Source organism: Nyctereutes procyonoides, unplaced genomic scaffold (genome assembly GCF_905146905.1).
Source record: "Nyctereutes procyonoides isolate TBG_1078 unplaced genomic scaffold, NYPRO_anot_genome, whole genome shotgun sequence".
NCBI lineage: Eukaryota > Metazoa > Chordata > Mammalia > Carnivora > Canidae > Nyctereutes > Nyctereutes procyonoides.
Window position 1 is genome coordinate 51767601 of NW_026575052.1, and position 15448 is coordinate 51783048.

Genomic DNA, 15448 nt, shown 5'->3' on the forward strand with positions numbered 1-15448 from the left:
AACCGCTGGGCCGTGCAGTGTCCAGCCGAGGCGCGTGGGCAGCAGGGCGCTTCTTGAGGACGCCGCGTCGGACGGTCTGCAGCGGTTTGTCATGTGATGTCACTTTCTAACAAGTGTTGCATTTGGGGAGATATAAAGCAAGATTTTCACCTACATGTGCTGCAAAGGATTCATTAAGAGAACCTAAAACACAAGTGCTGCTGGGGAGACAGGAGCCCGTCTCCTCGCGAGGATCACAGTCGCCGAGCTGTTTTGGAACTCGAGTCTCTGGAGGCTTGCGTCTTGGGGGATGCGCTTGGCTGGCAGATCCATTCACTTTGGTCATTTTAACCCTCGTGGCTTCGACGGTCACGGATTCCCCATCCCAGCCCCGGGGAGCCACTGCGCCTGCGTGTTCCTGTGGCTGCTTGTGTGCGTCGGGGTTTGCTGAGGACCTTGCTCCCCAAAGATGAGGATTCTCATGTTAGATTGCTCGTTGCTGCTTCTGATGGCAGAGGTGTGGGCACAGGTGGGCCCTGTCCTTCAGTCCCCGCCCGCCGAGCCAGATGCAGGGGGTTTGAAGAGCCAGGGCCTGTTTCTTCTTTGCCTTTTTCCTGCTTTACCTTGTGGGGGCCAGACATTAAAGAATTAGGATTTTGAAAAGCTGCTGCTGTCAAGGGAATTTGGAAAGACCGCATGTGCCCAGGGGAGGACACATCGTCAGAGAACTAAGGAGACCTTCAGTCTTTACCTCTGGCTGGCACAGTGATACCCCTCAAAACACCCAGCTGTTTTGGGGAAGGAGAATATCTGGTTTCTGGAATTACCATGTTAGGAGATTTCAGATGTCCGGTGTTCAACAAAATCATAAGGCATACAAAAAATGGGGCATGAACAAAAGAGGAATAGCAAAAAGCCCAATAGGTGCCCCCCAATTCCCAAGCTGGAAAGTACAAGTAATAAAACCAAAAAGATAGATGGGATGACGTCAAATCTCTGTGCTTCCACGGAAATAAACTGTGAAAGACACCTTATGAAATGGGGGGAGATATTTGCAAACTATTTTTTTATGAAATAAAACATCAATAAAAAATAATTTCTTTTATGAAATTAATGTTCAGAACACATAAGGAATTCCTGCAACTCACCTAAAACCACCTGATTAAAAGTTGGGCAGGAAATTCAAGCAATTCTCCAGAGAAGATGCACAAATAACCGGCACATGCAAAGATACTGAAAATCACTCATACAGAGAAATGAAGATGAAACCCACGTGAGCTCACTCCTGCGAGGATGGACCCTCGAGAGAACACGGATGGTGGCGAAGGATGTAGAGAAATCGCAACCTCGTGCACTACTGTTGGGAACGCAACCGGGAGCAGTTCCTCTGGAGAAGAGTATGGAGGTTCCTCAAGTCCGAGTCCTCGGGCACCAGTGTGCACAATCCCGCCTGTCGGTACAGGGCCAAGGAATTCAGCGTAGGACGGCCCAGAGGCGTGTGCGGCCTCGGTTCCGAGCAGAATTACTCTGGATCCTCACTAGGAGGATGCTCCTGCCAGTGTGGGATGGCTGGCTGCAGAGGGGCCGGCCCAGGAGCCCGTGCAGCCCACAGCCTCCAGGAGCCTGGCACGTGGCGCATGGCCGGACTGCAAGGGGCCCTGCTGAGAGGAGAGCCGAGTGCCCTGTGGTTCCCCCGAAGTATAACTTAGTCAAAATCCCCGAAACACGGATTTGAGAGGTTGGAGCTGGGCCACGGGGAGTGTTTCATGGGGACAGTTTCAGTTACAAGACGCAAGAGCGCCAGAGATCTGTACACCTACGTGAACAGACTTACCAGCGTGCACTTAAAAATGGGTTAAGATGATAAACTTAAGGTTTAAGTGTTTTTTACCAGTAAAATTGCCAGCAAGGAAAAGCCCTGGTCCAGGTGGCTTCCCTGGTGAGTTGTGCCAAACTTAAAAACCCCCGCCCATCCTTAAATGGTCCCCCCCAAATGAAGGAAGGGTCCATTTCTACCTCATTCCATGAGGCCAGCATTGCCCGGATACCGAGGCCAGATGCCACCACAAGAAAACCGGGGGCCAGGATCCCTCTGGAATATCGACCCTTGGGTCCTCAACGAAAAGCCAGCAGCCACAGCGTGCACGTCGGAAGGATTGCGCGGCGTGATCGGCGGGGCTGGGCGTCGGGGGTGGCCAGCACGCAGGTGCCACACCACGTTGACAGCGAAGGACGAGAACCCTGTGGGCCTTGCCGGGATGCGGAACGAGCACTTGGTGGGATTCAGTGCCCTTTCATGATGAAAGGACTCAACTGAGACGGAAGTTCGTGCCGCACAGCAAACGCCAGCTGTGGAAAACCCGCGGGCGGCGCCTCCCTGGGGGACGCAAACCTGAAGGCCTCCTCAGGTCCGGGACGCAGCCCGCAGGCCGCCCTGGCCACTCCGTGTAGCAGCCCCCAGTTCTCGCCGGGGCAGTTCATGAGAAAGAGAAGGAAAAGGCATACAAATTTGGAAGGAAACAAGTAAATCTTGTCTGCCCAGACAGCATGATTTTATTTGTAGGGAGCCCCAAGTGTTTCATGCCAAAAAATATGAACTCAGCAAAGTTTCCAGGATGTAAAATAAAAAAAGACTTATGTTTCTATGCGTTAACAGTGAACAGCCCAGAACTACCTTAAAATAATCCATCTGTAATAGGATGAAAAGGAATACAACCCTTGGGAATTAGCCGTGGATGTGAAAGGAGCGTCCACTGGAAGGCGTGACCCGTTGCCGGGAGAGGTGAGGATGCCCAGCGCCGAGTCCGTGCCCGGTGCCCGCCGCCCGCCGCGGCCTACGGATCCGGTGCGACCCTTGTCAAGGTCCCAGTGATGCTTTCTGTAGAAATCCGTCCGTCCTAAGGGTCACAGGGATGTTCAGGGAGTAGCTGAAAGAGTTGGGGAAGGAGCGAAACCGGAGGACTGCAGGCTCCCTGGTCTCAGGCCATGCCTCAGAGCTGCGGCAAGCAGAGGGCGCTCCTGGTGCTGCAGGGGGGATGGGGGGGGATCGGGGAGGGGGGGCGACCCTGCAGCGTTGTGGGGGGACCAAGGGCGCGAGGGCGCCCGGACTCCGGGAGGGCAGGGGCCACGGCCCCAGGACGTCAGCTCTCCCCGGGCGCCGACTTTCAGGGGCCTCCAGGGGGAGCAACTGGCCTTTCAGGGGCCTCCAGGGGGAGCAACTGGCCGTCGGCTCTGGGCCTGCAGCCACAGAGGGGCCTGAGCAGCCAGGAGCTGGGGGGGGGGGGGGTGGACACGGGGGGACGGGGACGGGGGGGGGGTACCCCGCAGTGCTGGAGGAAGCCCGAGCCCCTAGGGGGACAGTCCTGTCCTGCCCAGGAAGCGGGCCCCACGCGGGTAGCAGCCCGCCTCATCGGGAGCACCTCCCCTCCCACAGGTCTGTTACCTTTCGTTTCGCTTTACTTCTCTCCCTTTTTTTAAAAAAAATATTTTATTTATTTATTCATGAGAGACCCAGGCAGAGGGAGAAGCAGGCTCCATCCCTGCGGGGAGCCCAACATGGGACTCAATCTCAGGACCGTGGGGTCACGCCCTGGGCCGCAGGCAGGTGCTCAACCACTGCGCCACCTGGGTGCCCCGCATGCGTGTTTTCCGTAGACCCCACAGCCAACATGGGGCTTGGACTCATGACCCTGAGATCGAGCCTCACGCTGCGCTGACTGAGCCCGCCAGCTGTCCCACCTTGGGACTTGTCTAAAGATAATTTCAGGGGATCCCCAGGTGGCGCAGTGGTTTAGCACCGCCTTCGGCCCAGGGCGTGATCCTGGGGTCCCGGGATCGAGTCCCGCGTCGGGCCCCCTGCACGGAGCCTGCTCCTGCCTCGGCCTGGGTCTGCCTCTCTCTGGGGGTCTCACTAATAAATGAGTGGAACCTTTAAAAAAATAATGAAAAAAAGAGGCCTCAGTTGCTGTGACATCGCCTTCCCCCAGCCCAGTGTGACAAAAACTCCATCAGTAACGGAAGCTGCGGCCACCTGCTTGCGCACCTGCGGGCCCTTGGCCCCTGGCCCCATCTCTGCGTCATGGGGGTCGCCCTGCCCTGGTCACTCCGTGGCCCCCTGTGCCCACGGGAGGGGCTGGAGCTTTCCTCCCTCCGTCTGCTTCAGGTCAGCTGAATTCTTGGTTCAGTGAAAGACTCTGGGGTGAGGGAGGCGCCCTCCTTCCCCGATACTGGGTTTTGTTTATTTACTTTATAAGTAGGATTCACTCTGGGCTCGAACTCATGACCCCGAGACCAAGACTGGAGCTGAAACCAAGAGCCGGACGCTCTGCCGACTCAGCCACGCAGGTGCCCCGGGTGCTGTATTTTATTTTTATTTTTATTTTATTATTTAAAGACAAGGAGCAAGCACAGAGGCAGAGGGAGGAGCAGGCTGGTCGCTGAGCGGGGGCCCGATGGGGACTCGATCCCGCGCCCCGAGACCCCGGCCGGAGTCCCCGCGCCCGGGCCGCACTTAGGGGAAGGTCTGGCGTGTTCACCTGCCCGCGTGGGCGCTGAGCTGCTCCTGCTGGCCGTGCATGAGCCCGGGCTCCCAGCAGCCGCTGCAGCGGGGTCACCAGGCAGGTGTGTGTCCGGGCGCCTGGGACCCGGTGCGCTGTCCTCGCCCTGCCGCCGGCCGACCTCACGGCACGGAGAAGTGGGCGGCCGCTGCCTGCGTGGGCGCCCGTCCCCCCGGGCCACGACCCCTGACGCCCCCGTGGGCAGCCCACGCGCCCAAGCCCGGCCGCCCTGCAGGAGCGAGGGCCGGTCACAGACAGACGTGGGAAGCAGTGATTCCGGGGAGAAGCAGCCTTGGGGTAGGCGGGGGCTGCGTGGGCCCAGGTTGCCGCCTCCGCGCGGGAGCCGGGCTAGGACCACGGACCGAGGCTGCCAGGGCTCGGGCAGAGGCAAAGGACCCGGAGAGGTGACCCATCGGGGCTCACATCCGGGCCAAGGCGAAGGGTCTACATTGGTGGGTGCGGCCGCAAAGGGGGGAAGTGTGGGGCTGCAGCGGCCGGCGGCAGAGGGGGTGCGGGAGCGGGTGCAGGTGTGGGGGGCCGGGTCCTGCCGCAGCACCCTGCACCCCGGGGTCGCGGGCTTGAGCCCCATGTTGGGGTGCAGACCGTGTGAAGTCTTCAGGATAGAATTGATGCTCCGAGACCATGCAAGGCAAGTGGGGCCGAGGCGTGGGAGGTGGGCGCCCACCGTGGCCTCGGGATCCTGGGGTCGTCTGGTCAGGCTCCCTGCTCAGCGGGGACACTGCTCCGCCCGCTGCCCCCCTCCCCAGCCTAGGATATCGGGTCTCAAATAAAACTTTACAAGAAGTCAGCAAGGGGGCAGCGGGTGGCAGGTGGGCTCCGCCTTCAGCCCAGGGTGTGACCCCAGGTCTCGGGATCAGGTCCTGCGTCAGGCTCCCTGCAGGGACCTTGCTTCTCCCCCTGCCTGTGTCTCTGCCTCTCTGTCTCTCATGAATAAATAAATACAATATTTAAAAAAGAATTTATTATAAAAAAAGTTCCTTCACGAAACAGATGGGAGAGCTCCGAGGGTTCATCAGGTCAAGGACCGTCCATCCTCTGGCACGTCCACGGAGCTCCTGCTCTGGCCCCGTAACTTCATCAAAAGACTAAATTGTGGGATTAAAGTTTTATGGGATTAAAGTTTTGACAAACCAGACAACAATATTAAAATGTGGTAATTCCTTTTATTGGTTTTGCTTCTCAGTAAAATTAGTACTTGCCACATCGTCTTGCCTGAAGTTTTAAGCAACTCTTCAGGCTTAACAAATGGGCTTTTCTACTGAATTCACAAAACATTTAGCTCTGTTAAATAATTTTTCATCTTCCCAGTGTTTATTATACAACATTCGAGGATAATACAGCTGTCATAAGATTTCAGGTCCGAGAAATCTATGGCAAGAGTTTTAAAAAAATGCATTCGCCGAGGTACAATTTAAATACGAATAAATACACACCCCACACCCCGAATCTCATACGGACATTAATCTTCCTGCGGATTTTCCCCCCTACAATACAGCCTGACTTTGGAGAACACTGGTTTTCAGCTGGGGGCGCCTGTGCCCCAGGAGACACTTGGCACCTGGTGTCACTGTGACTCACGGGCGACAGGGGTGAATGGCAGGTGGCATTCGGGAGTTGCTACACATCCTACAACACACGGGGTGAACTCTGCCCACAAAGGACTACCACCCACACGCCAACTGTCCAGCTTAAGAAATCCGGTGCTGGACTCCCTCAATTAAGCCAATTCCCACTTTACAGACTGCCCGCCTGCCCGGCGTGCTCCGAAAACACACGTCACGAAGGGGCAGAGGCTCTAATAGAAGGGACCTGAGCAGCATCGTCACCCACAGCAACGTGTGACTTTCAGCATCAAAATACTTCCCGAATGAGTAAACCACAGAATCAACTTAGAATGACAGAAATCAACACACACCGTTTAATTTCTCTTGAACCTGCTTTACTAGTTTAATCGGCTCGTATGGAAAGTTAGCTTGGACTGTTCTGGAGTAGCTAAGCAAACAGTTCCCACTGCACATTTTTCTAGACTGATAAAAACGTAATGATTTATAAAGCATTTGGCAAAGAGCAAAGTGTGCGGACGATGTTTATCATGACATCTCAAAAATCAAGAGCTTCACTTATTTGTTTGGACTATGTGATTAGACAGGTTAAATGAAGTGAATCCTCCCACTTTTTTTTTTACCATAATCTCCCACATATGTTTTTTACAAACAGCAACCCACACTTATGGGCCGTGTGATACAAAGTGAACAAGTTGGTTGTACTTTCCAAATGCTCGTTGTAAAATACCAATATTTTAGATGATGAGTTCTTAAGGGGAACCAAGAATTCAAAAAAAAAATCATATTAAGTTTACTAAGTGGAGAAATTTTTCCGTATTTTACTAATCACTCATCTCCACATTCACATTCTATGTATTTTCTCATGGTCGACGAACTGATTCAAATGATTTAAGTTATCCCACCATTTAAAGAGAAAAGCATCGGCGATAATCTGAAACCACGGAGTTATCTTAATTTCACCACGGGCTGCCTTCTCCAGAAGTTCTTTTAGCTCTTCCTTTGTCACGTAACAGTAGCTCTTAATCTCATTGGGATCTGGATTCAAGGTCACGTTCTTCCGCACGAACAGAATGTAATCAATTTCGTGTTCCCCCCAGATGCCGTCCGACTGAGCCTTGTAGTGAATTCGTGTTAGATAATTAATTTCTTCTGGAGGAACCTGGGACGAAAAGAAAACCTCAGCAAAAACATCAACAACACGGGTAACTTCAACCAGCCCACCTCACTCCATAACATCCTGAACACAACTGTAGCTGAATTAGAATTCTTAAAACATTAATCTCCGAGTGATGACACATGAAGATAGTATTACAAAGTTTAACACGCCTAGATTTTTTTCCCCATATGACCAAGAATTTAAGTTAAATTTATCGAAATATATATATATAAAAGCAGTTCCTCACACTAGATGTGTGACATTCTTCTTCACATCTTATTTATTTATTTATTTATTTATTTATTTATTTATTTATTTATTTATTTATTTATTTATTTATTTATTTATGATAGGCACACAGTGAGAGAGAGAGAGAGGCAGAGACACAGGCAGAGGGAGAAGCAGGCTCCATGCACCGGGAGCCTGACGTGGGACTCGATCCCGGGTCTCCAGGATCGCGCCCTGGGCCAAAGGCAGGCGCCAAACCACTGCGCCACCCAGGGATCCCTCTTCTTCACATCTTAATGGTACTTTTCCAGGGGAAAAAAACTATTTGCCATTTTAACTAGAGGAGATATACTTTTTTTACCCTGGTTTTATTTAAAAAGGGACAATGCCAGAAAAAAAAAAGATTCCAATTTATCCAATCAGATTTATAGTACATATTTGTAAGGATTTCGGTATCATCTTTGATCTGATTAATTATAAAAATAGTTGGGATGAAAAAAAATAGTTGGGACGCCTGGGGAGGGACTCAGTGGTTGAGCATCTGCCTTTGGCCCAGGGCGTGACCCCGGGGTCCCGGGATCGAGTCCCACGTCGGTCTCCCCGCAGGGAGCCTGCTTCTCCCTCTGCCTGTATCTCTGCCTCTCTGTGACTCTAGTGAATAAATAAATTTCAAAACAATTCATAAAAATAGTTAATTTCATATACTGGTTATTAGATCAATCCATTTCAGCACTGAGCTAAATTCTCTTAAATTGGGACAGCTGGGTGGCTCAGTAGGCAAAGCATCTGCCTTGGGCTCAGGTAGTGATCTCAGGGTCCTGGGATGGAGCCCCGTGTCAGGCTCCCTGCTCAGCGGGAGGCTGCTTCTCCCTCTCCCTCTGCAGCTCCCCTTGCTGGGGCTTAATCTCTCGCTCTCTCACTCTCAAAAAAAAAAAAAAAAAAAAAAGATTCTCACATAATATGAGGAAATCAAAACTTAAGTCATCTTTAATGGGGGGGCTTTCTGGGGCCAGGAACTCACAAGGTTACAAGGCAGAGACTCACCTTAAATTTAAAATTTTATTTAAAATGGTTTAATGTACATTTGAATCTGTAAACAAGATTTCAGCTTGTACAGCTGTGCAGTAAACCTGGTTACCTCTTCCATGGGAATTCCTAATTCAGCCTCTAAACGCCTCTGTGCTGCTCGTCTTACTCCGATCGCGTCGCTTTCCTCAAGCTCTTGTGGATTACTTAATGGATGACTGCAACATGTGTTGGTAAAACAACCTGGAAGAGGTTAAAGCGTGTAGATTAACTGTTTTTCGAAACAAGTCTAAAAACAAGAAAACTTAAAAGTAACAGGAAAATAAGGATTTCTAAGTCAGTTATGATGAGCTATCAGTAACTGTTCTAGGAGACATGACTAGATAAGTTCTTTATGAACACCTGCTTAACCAAAGAGAGCAAAGTGTACACAGCTAAACCTACAACACTCGTAAAAACAGATGTTAGAAACACAGGTGAGGAGGTGGGGAGGCCGGGGGGGGGGGGCTCCGTGGTGGAGTGGCTGCCTTCTGCCCCGGGTGTGATCCCGGGTCTGGGACCGAGTGGGCTCCCTGCTTCTCCCTCTGCCTGCGTCTCTGCTTCTCTCATGAATATATAAATAAAATAAAATAGAAAAAAAAGAAATACATGTACATATACAGGTAGATAGCAGGTTTGTTTTTGTGTGTTTTAAAAAATATGTATTCATTTATTCATGAGACACAGAGAGAGAGAGAGAGAGGCAGAGACACAGGCAGAGGGAGAAGCAGGTTCCTTGCGGGGAGCCCGACGTGGGACTTGATCCCGGGACCCCGGGGTCACGGCCTGGGCAGAAGGCAGGCGCTCCTGCTGAGCCCCCAGGGGTCCCAGGCAGCAGTTTTCATCGCTGTTTTAGCAGGTTGCACTCATGCACACGCTTCTTTATGCAGAACACGAAATGATGGCACCCACCGCATCGGCCTTTGACACCAAGGGTGCCCCTGGCAGAGCCACCTGGATCCCGCTCCGCACAAAACGCTGAAGTCAGAAGCACACTGACCTGGAAAGGTGATCTTGGCATCCGACCTCTGCTGCAGCAAGAGCTTATTTTCTGTGTTGAATAAAAACACGCTGAAGGCTCGATGCAGTAACCCTGCGGGCCAACACGGGCGGTAACTTCACGTAAAACAGCAGTTACGCGGCCCACTCAGCCCGCAGCCCAGAGCCCTGGACCCGCTGCAGAAGGTGCACCTGCCTCCCAGCCGCCGGGCCCACGGACCTGCCCTCCCCGCACCTGCCCCCCCCCCCCCCCCCGCCCTCGTCCCCGAACGTGCCCCGCCGCCGCACACCTGCCCTCCCGGCACCTGACCGCCCCCCCCCGCACATCTGCCCTCCCCGCACCTGCCCCCCCCCGCACACCTGCCCTCCCCGCACCTGTCCCACCCGCCCGCGCACCTGCCCTCCCAGCACCTGCCCCCTCCCCCCGCACCTGCCCTCCCGCCCCCGCACGTGCCCCCGCCGCCGCACACACTCCCGCCCGCGCACCTGCCCTCCCTGCACCTGCCCCACCTCCCGGCACCTGCCCCCCCGCCCCCCACCTCGGTCTATGTTCTCGTTCAGGTGGCAGTTGCGCTTGGTCTCCGCCCCGATCCGACGGTCGTGCTCATCGATGAGGATGCACATCTCGGCCAGCAGCTGCACCTGCTGCGCGTCCAGCTCGTCCAGGTTCACCTCCCGCATGCTGGCGGCCCGCCCGCCCCGGCCCGCGACCCTGGCGCCGACACACGACACACGGCAGGAGCCCGTGAGTCTGGGCCGCTCCCGCAGCGCCCCCGCCGCCCGCCCGCCCGGCCCCGCCTACCCCGGGCTCACGGCGCCCCGCCGGCCGCGCTCCGCCGCGCGCTCCTCCCCCGGGCCCCGCCCCCGGGGTCCGCCCCTCCGCGCCGCCGGCCCAATCGCCAGCGCCCGCGCCACCGCGCGCCACATGCTCCGCAGCCAATCGCGCGGCGGCTGCGCCTGACGTCACGATCGCGCGAGGGCGGGGCGGGGGCAGCGTCCGGAGCCCGGGGCCCGCGGTTCCGCCCTCGGCGCTCCGGCGTCTGGCGATCGGGTCTCCACGGGCCCGTTTTAAAGGGGGGCGCCCGGAAGCGAGGGGCGGGCCGATTGGCCCCGGCCACGCCCTCAGGCCGCGCGCACAGGGCGCACCCGGCGGGCAAGCGCTCGTTACGGGGCTGGGGACGCTGCGCTCTCGCGTCCCGAGGTCGGTGCGCGGGCGCTCTGCCAGGGGCCAGCGCCGAGGGCGGGGCCGCAGACCCGGCCAGGCTAGGTGCGGAGCCGTGGGCGGGGCCGCTCCGCTCTGACGTGTCCCGACGTCGGGGGCGGGGCTATGGGCGGGGCCGTGTGCGCTGCGCTCTGCCCCTGTGGCCGGCGCCGCAGACCGGGCCAGGCTTAGGCGCGGAGTCGTGGGCGGGGCCGGGTACGCTCCGCTCTGACGCGTCCCGGCGTCGGGGGCGGGGCTACGGGCGGGGTCGCCCGGAGCGCTTCCGCCCTAGGCTGCCCAGGTGCGCCTGCGCGGCTCCCCCCTCCCGGTGGTCCCGCCGCCCGGCCCCCGCCTCGCGCCCACACGCGGGCCCCTACTCGCCGGGCCGTCACTCCCTCCCTGGGACCCGGGGGCCCTGCGCGCCCGACCGCACGTCACACCCCCGTTCACCCCATAAGCCCTACACGTCACAGCCGCTCGATATTAAAACACGAAATAGCAAAATCTGTTAACTGGTCATTTAAAAAAAATTCGTTTATCTGCTTAGATCTTAAAAATATAAAAATAACTAAAGTTCCCATCAGGTAACGCTCATTTATTCCAAGAAATTGAATAAAGACTGAATAAAGTGTGCTTTATTCTTAATTCCGATTGCCTGTGAAATTATTTTGTGTTTCAATACGTATCAACCGTGTACGAGCGCACGTTCCTTCCTCTCCCGCCCGTGGGACTTGGGCTGTGGCCCGAGGCAGGAGCAGCTGCGGGGCTTCGTGTCCGGCCTCGGGGCACCGTCACCGCAGCCTTCGGGAACCTCGGCTTCCTCTTCTGTATTGATCCCTAAACTATGCCAGAAACTTTAGGACTTATATTAGTGTTTGTTCGTTCATTTAAAGACGGTGATAAACACAAACCGACAACATTTCGATGAACCTGTTCTCCAAACAAGCACCATCCGAAGAGGCAGCGGAGAGGTTGACCCTTGCAGGCATCCCGGGCCCCCGCCGTGGCTCAGGTCCACGAAGAAACTCGCTTCCCGGAGATACCCTGGAGAAGCGGCAAGCAGCTCAGCCTTTTCCGATGATAATGGTCATTCTTTTTTGATGACACAGCAGGACACCACAGGTAGTTTTTTGGCTCCACGTCTGACCCCCGGGGGCCCCTCTCATGCGTTATTCTGCGATATCAGGTCACTTGGAAAACCCCTAAACTACGCAAGTGCTGCAGGTGTCAGCCCACCTCGCCGCTCCGTACCCATCGCCTGTCCCATCAGCAAGTTCCGCGAGAAGCCGTCAAGGCCTTGGCGGACAGCGAGGGAGCTCGCCGGGTCCGTGCCCCAGTTTCTGGGGGCTGAGCAAACAAACTAGTGTTTGCTGAGCACTGGTCTTCACCGTCCCGTGCAGCCGCAGCCCCGGACCCCGCCTGCGGCCCCGCAGGCAGGCCAGGCCCCTGACCCCGCGCCCGGGTCGGGCCGCTCGGCGCTCGGCCGCGGGGGTGGGCGCCCCGGGGGAGCAGCTGATGCTGTTGTCGCCCGCGAGCCAATGGCGAACCCCGGCCCCGGAGAGGAGCGCGCGTGAGTCATCTCTGCGGAGGAGCCGCAACGTTCATAGCTGCCCCCGCCCCGGCGCCGCCGCCACATCCCGGCCCGCGGCCCGCAGCCGCCCGCAGCCGCCCGCAGCCGTCCGCAGCCTCCCGCAGCCGCCCCCGGCCCGATGGCTGCGACCTCTGCGACCCCCGCGGGACCCCGCCGCGGTGAGTACCGGCGCCGCGCCGCCGCCCCCACGGCCCGCCCGCGCCCGCGCCCGCGGGGGGGCGCCGGGCCGCGGGCCGTGGGGGCGGCGGCCGGGGGGAGGCGGAGGATCGCCGCCGCGCCCCCGCCGCCTCTGGCTCCCCGCGCTGCCGGCCCCCGCGGGCGCGGGCGGACGCGGCACTTCCGCCGCGCACGGGGGCGGGGGCGGGGCGGGGCGGGACTTCCGGCGGCCTGCGCGCGAGGCGCGGTCGGAGCTTCCGGCGGCGCCGGAAGTGCGGGGCGTCGGGCTGCCGGGTCGCGGGGCCGCGTCAGGGCGGAGACTCGGGGTCCAGCGTCTGTCGGTCCGTCGCAGGCGCCGCGTGGTCGCGAACGGACGGACGGCGGCGCTCGGCGCGGTGGTTGGGCGGCGGCGGCGGCGGCGGGCCAGGTGAGGCGGGGGGCGGGGGGCGGGCGGCCGCGGCCTGCGCGCGGTGGGGGGCGTGCCCGCGTCCTTTGCAGCTCCGCGCGCCTGGGGTCGCGACTCTGCTGCCCGCGGAGCACGTGCGGGCCCGCCGCCCGGGGTCGCCGCCCGGGGTCGCCGCCCGGGGTCGCCCGGTGCCCGGTGTGACCTGGGGTGACGCTGCGCCGGGCGCGCGGTGCTGCTGTCGGGCCGCGGCCTGCGAAGGTGGGCGCCGCCGAGCTCGGGGCAGGGTGCAGCCCGGCTCCGCCCCGGGGGCTCCGGGCTCCAGCTGCTCCTGGAGATGCGGCCGCCGCGTCCCGGGGACTCCCCCCGGGCTGCCCCGCGCGCTGCCCGCTGCTGCCTCGCTCCTTGCGCGCGTCCCAGCCGCCCTCCCTTGCTCCCAGGGAGCGCTTGGGAGCCCTTCCGCGAGGACGTGGGAGTCGCGCCCCCGGGGCGAGGGGCACGTGGCGGCCCGCGAGCGCCGGGAGCTGCCGGGAGCTGCCGGGTGGCGCTTAGGGAGCGCGGAGTCCCGGAGGGAGCTGTTCGTGCGACCCCGGTCAGGAGGTTTTTGGAGACCAGTAGGATTTTTTTTTTTTTTTTTCCTCTCCATCAACTTCCTTAATGTGACCTGTTCTAGGATAGTGGGTTACTACCAACGTTTTGATGAAATGTGATTTGTTTTGGCATTTCAAGCTTTTGTTTCTGGTTATATTTAGGTGAAATGGCACAGCTTAACCCCCCCAAGATTTATTTATTTATTGATATTCACAGAGAGAGAGTCAGAGACACGGGCAGAGGGAGAAGCAGGCTCCATGCAGGGAGCCCGATGCGGGACTCTATCCCAAGACCCGGGGTCACGACCTGGGATGAAGGCAGGCGCCAAACTGCTGAGCCCCCCGGGGCTGCCCCTGGCACAGCTTTTGACGTGGGTTACACAAGGTTATTTTTAAAGTGAAGGCTTCCCCCCCCCACCCTTCACAGTTATTTGTTTTTCTTCTTCCCGCCTCTCCCTTTATAGTATTATAGCCAGTTTACCAAAGTGTTTGCGTCCTAACTACGCGGGAACTGTGCCTCACAGGGATGTTGGAGCAGTAGCTGCGGTTCTTACCGACTGAGCACCTTTGTAGTGGTTCCTGTTTCTGCCCACCCGGTAACGGCGTCGCTGCACTAGGACTCACCGCACGTCCCTCCTCATCCAGCTCGCAGTCCGTGCTGTAGCAGTTCACGCTGTAGCAGTTTGCTATTCCTTTCACACACACCTGCAGTTTCCTTGCCTGTCTCTGTAATCTCAACCTGAAAACCCTTTCAAGCCTTGGTGTTGGGTTTATACTAACAGTGACCCATGGCCCGTGAAGAACGTAGACACTTTCGTTCCCCGGCCAAACAAGGGCTTGTTCTCCCCAGAGGGACTGGTGTGGAAGGAAGGAAGTGATGTTGGCGTCAGGGTGCACTGCTGGAGGAGGCAGAGGATGTGAACCAAGAGGACAGGAGTGAAATTTTGAAAAAGGTTCAGGAAGAAAATTGCGATGGAAAGATTAACAGGAAAAAAAAAATTGAGAAGAGGTTAGAAAAACTAGAGGAACCTATCAGTGTAGTTTTGGAAGAATGGTGAAGGTAGCTGAGGCAATGAGTGGAAATAGCCAGGTGGTCTTCGACTGTGAAGCGCAGGGCCCAGGGATTATGAGCCCATATTTGAGATGGCACCTCACGGAGCTTCCGAGGGTACTAAGGGATAAAAAATCGACTCAGGATGAAAAATCTCCATTTGAGCCAGGTTTTGGGGAACCAAAAGCTGTTCCAGATTTGTAGTTTATAATTGCATGAAGTGTGTATATTTGCTTGGAAGTTGATCAGTGCAAAAAGTTTACTAGTGTATGGACGGTTTGGTGAAGTGCTAAAAACAAGAAAAGCCCAGAACAACAGCTTATGGGGTTTGTGGGGGGATGGAGGTTAGAGCCTCAGTGAAAGGCAGAGGGTGAAGATTTGTTTTTTGAAGTTCTATTTAAGTGATCTCTACACCCCAGTGAGGACTCAACACAGGGCCCCAAGGTCAGGAGTCACTCCTCCCACTGAGCCAGCCAAGCACTCCCAGAGGGTGAAGATTTTTAACATTAGTGATTAGAAGACTGCTGATTTCTTACTGAAGATAAGTAAGAAATATATAACCTCTCCCAGATTTTCCAGTGTCTGGAAAGCCAGTGGTATGATACCCAGAGAGAAAATCATGGATTCAAAACCTGCAACTTTGAGGGATGCCTGGTTGGCTCGGTTGGTAGAGTGTGTGAGTTTTGATCTGATGGTTGTGATTTCGAGCCTTGGTGGGGTATAGAGATTACTTAAAAAAGTCAAAAACCCAAAAAACTACAACATTGAGGTGAAAGGAAGGTTGGTGTTGCAGTTTTTGCACTTTATATAACCAACTTGTAGAAGATTTTAAATGCATTAATTTTTCAGCTTATACTTACTGGAATATTTCCAATGATGCAGGTCTT

At 56.6% G+C, this 15448-nt stretch overlaps 2 protein-coding genes across 4 annotated transcripts in view; one reads left to right on the forward strand and one right to left on the reverse strand.

Annotated features, from left to right (window-relative positions):
- Window positions 1-5699: 5699 nt before the first annotated feature.
- IDI1 (isopentenyl-diphosphate delta isomerase 1) lies at window positions 5700-10332 on the reverse strand. Its single transcript, XM_055332928.1, has 4 exons — window positions 10109-10332; window positions 9571-9663; window positions 8644-8774; window positions 5700-7280 (listed from the first exon to the last, which is right to left on the reverse strand). Exons 1-4 carry the CDS (start codon window positions 10248-10250, stop codon window positions 6963-6965), a joined length of 684 nt encoding a protein of 227 aa, XP_055188903.1. The 5' UTR covers window positions 10251-10332; the 3' UTR covers window positions 5700-6962.
- An 805-nt stretch (window positions 10333-11137) lies between these two features.
- Window positions 11138-15448, forward strand: part of WDR37 (WD repeat domain 37) — a 55832-nt gene continuing 51521 nt past the window's right edge. For 2 of the 3 annotated variants that reach the window (XM_055331163.1, XM_055331165.1), the window contains exon 1: window positions 12789-12944. The gene's annotated coding sequence lies outside the window, so the exon portion shown is untranslated. Of the gene's footprint in view, window positions 12520-12788; window positions 12945-15448 lie in introns of those variants that run through there. The other variant, XM_055331164.1, reaches the window with a different exon arrangement.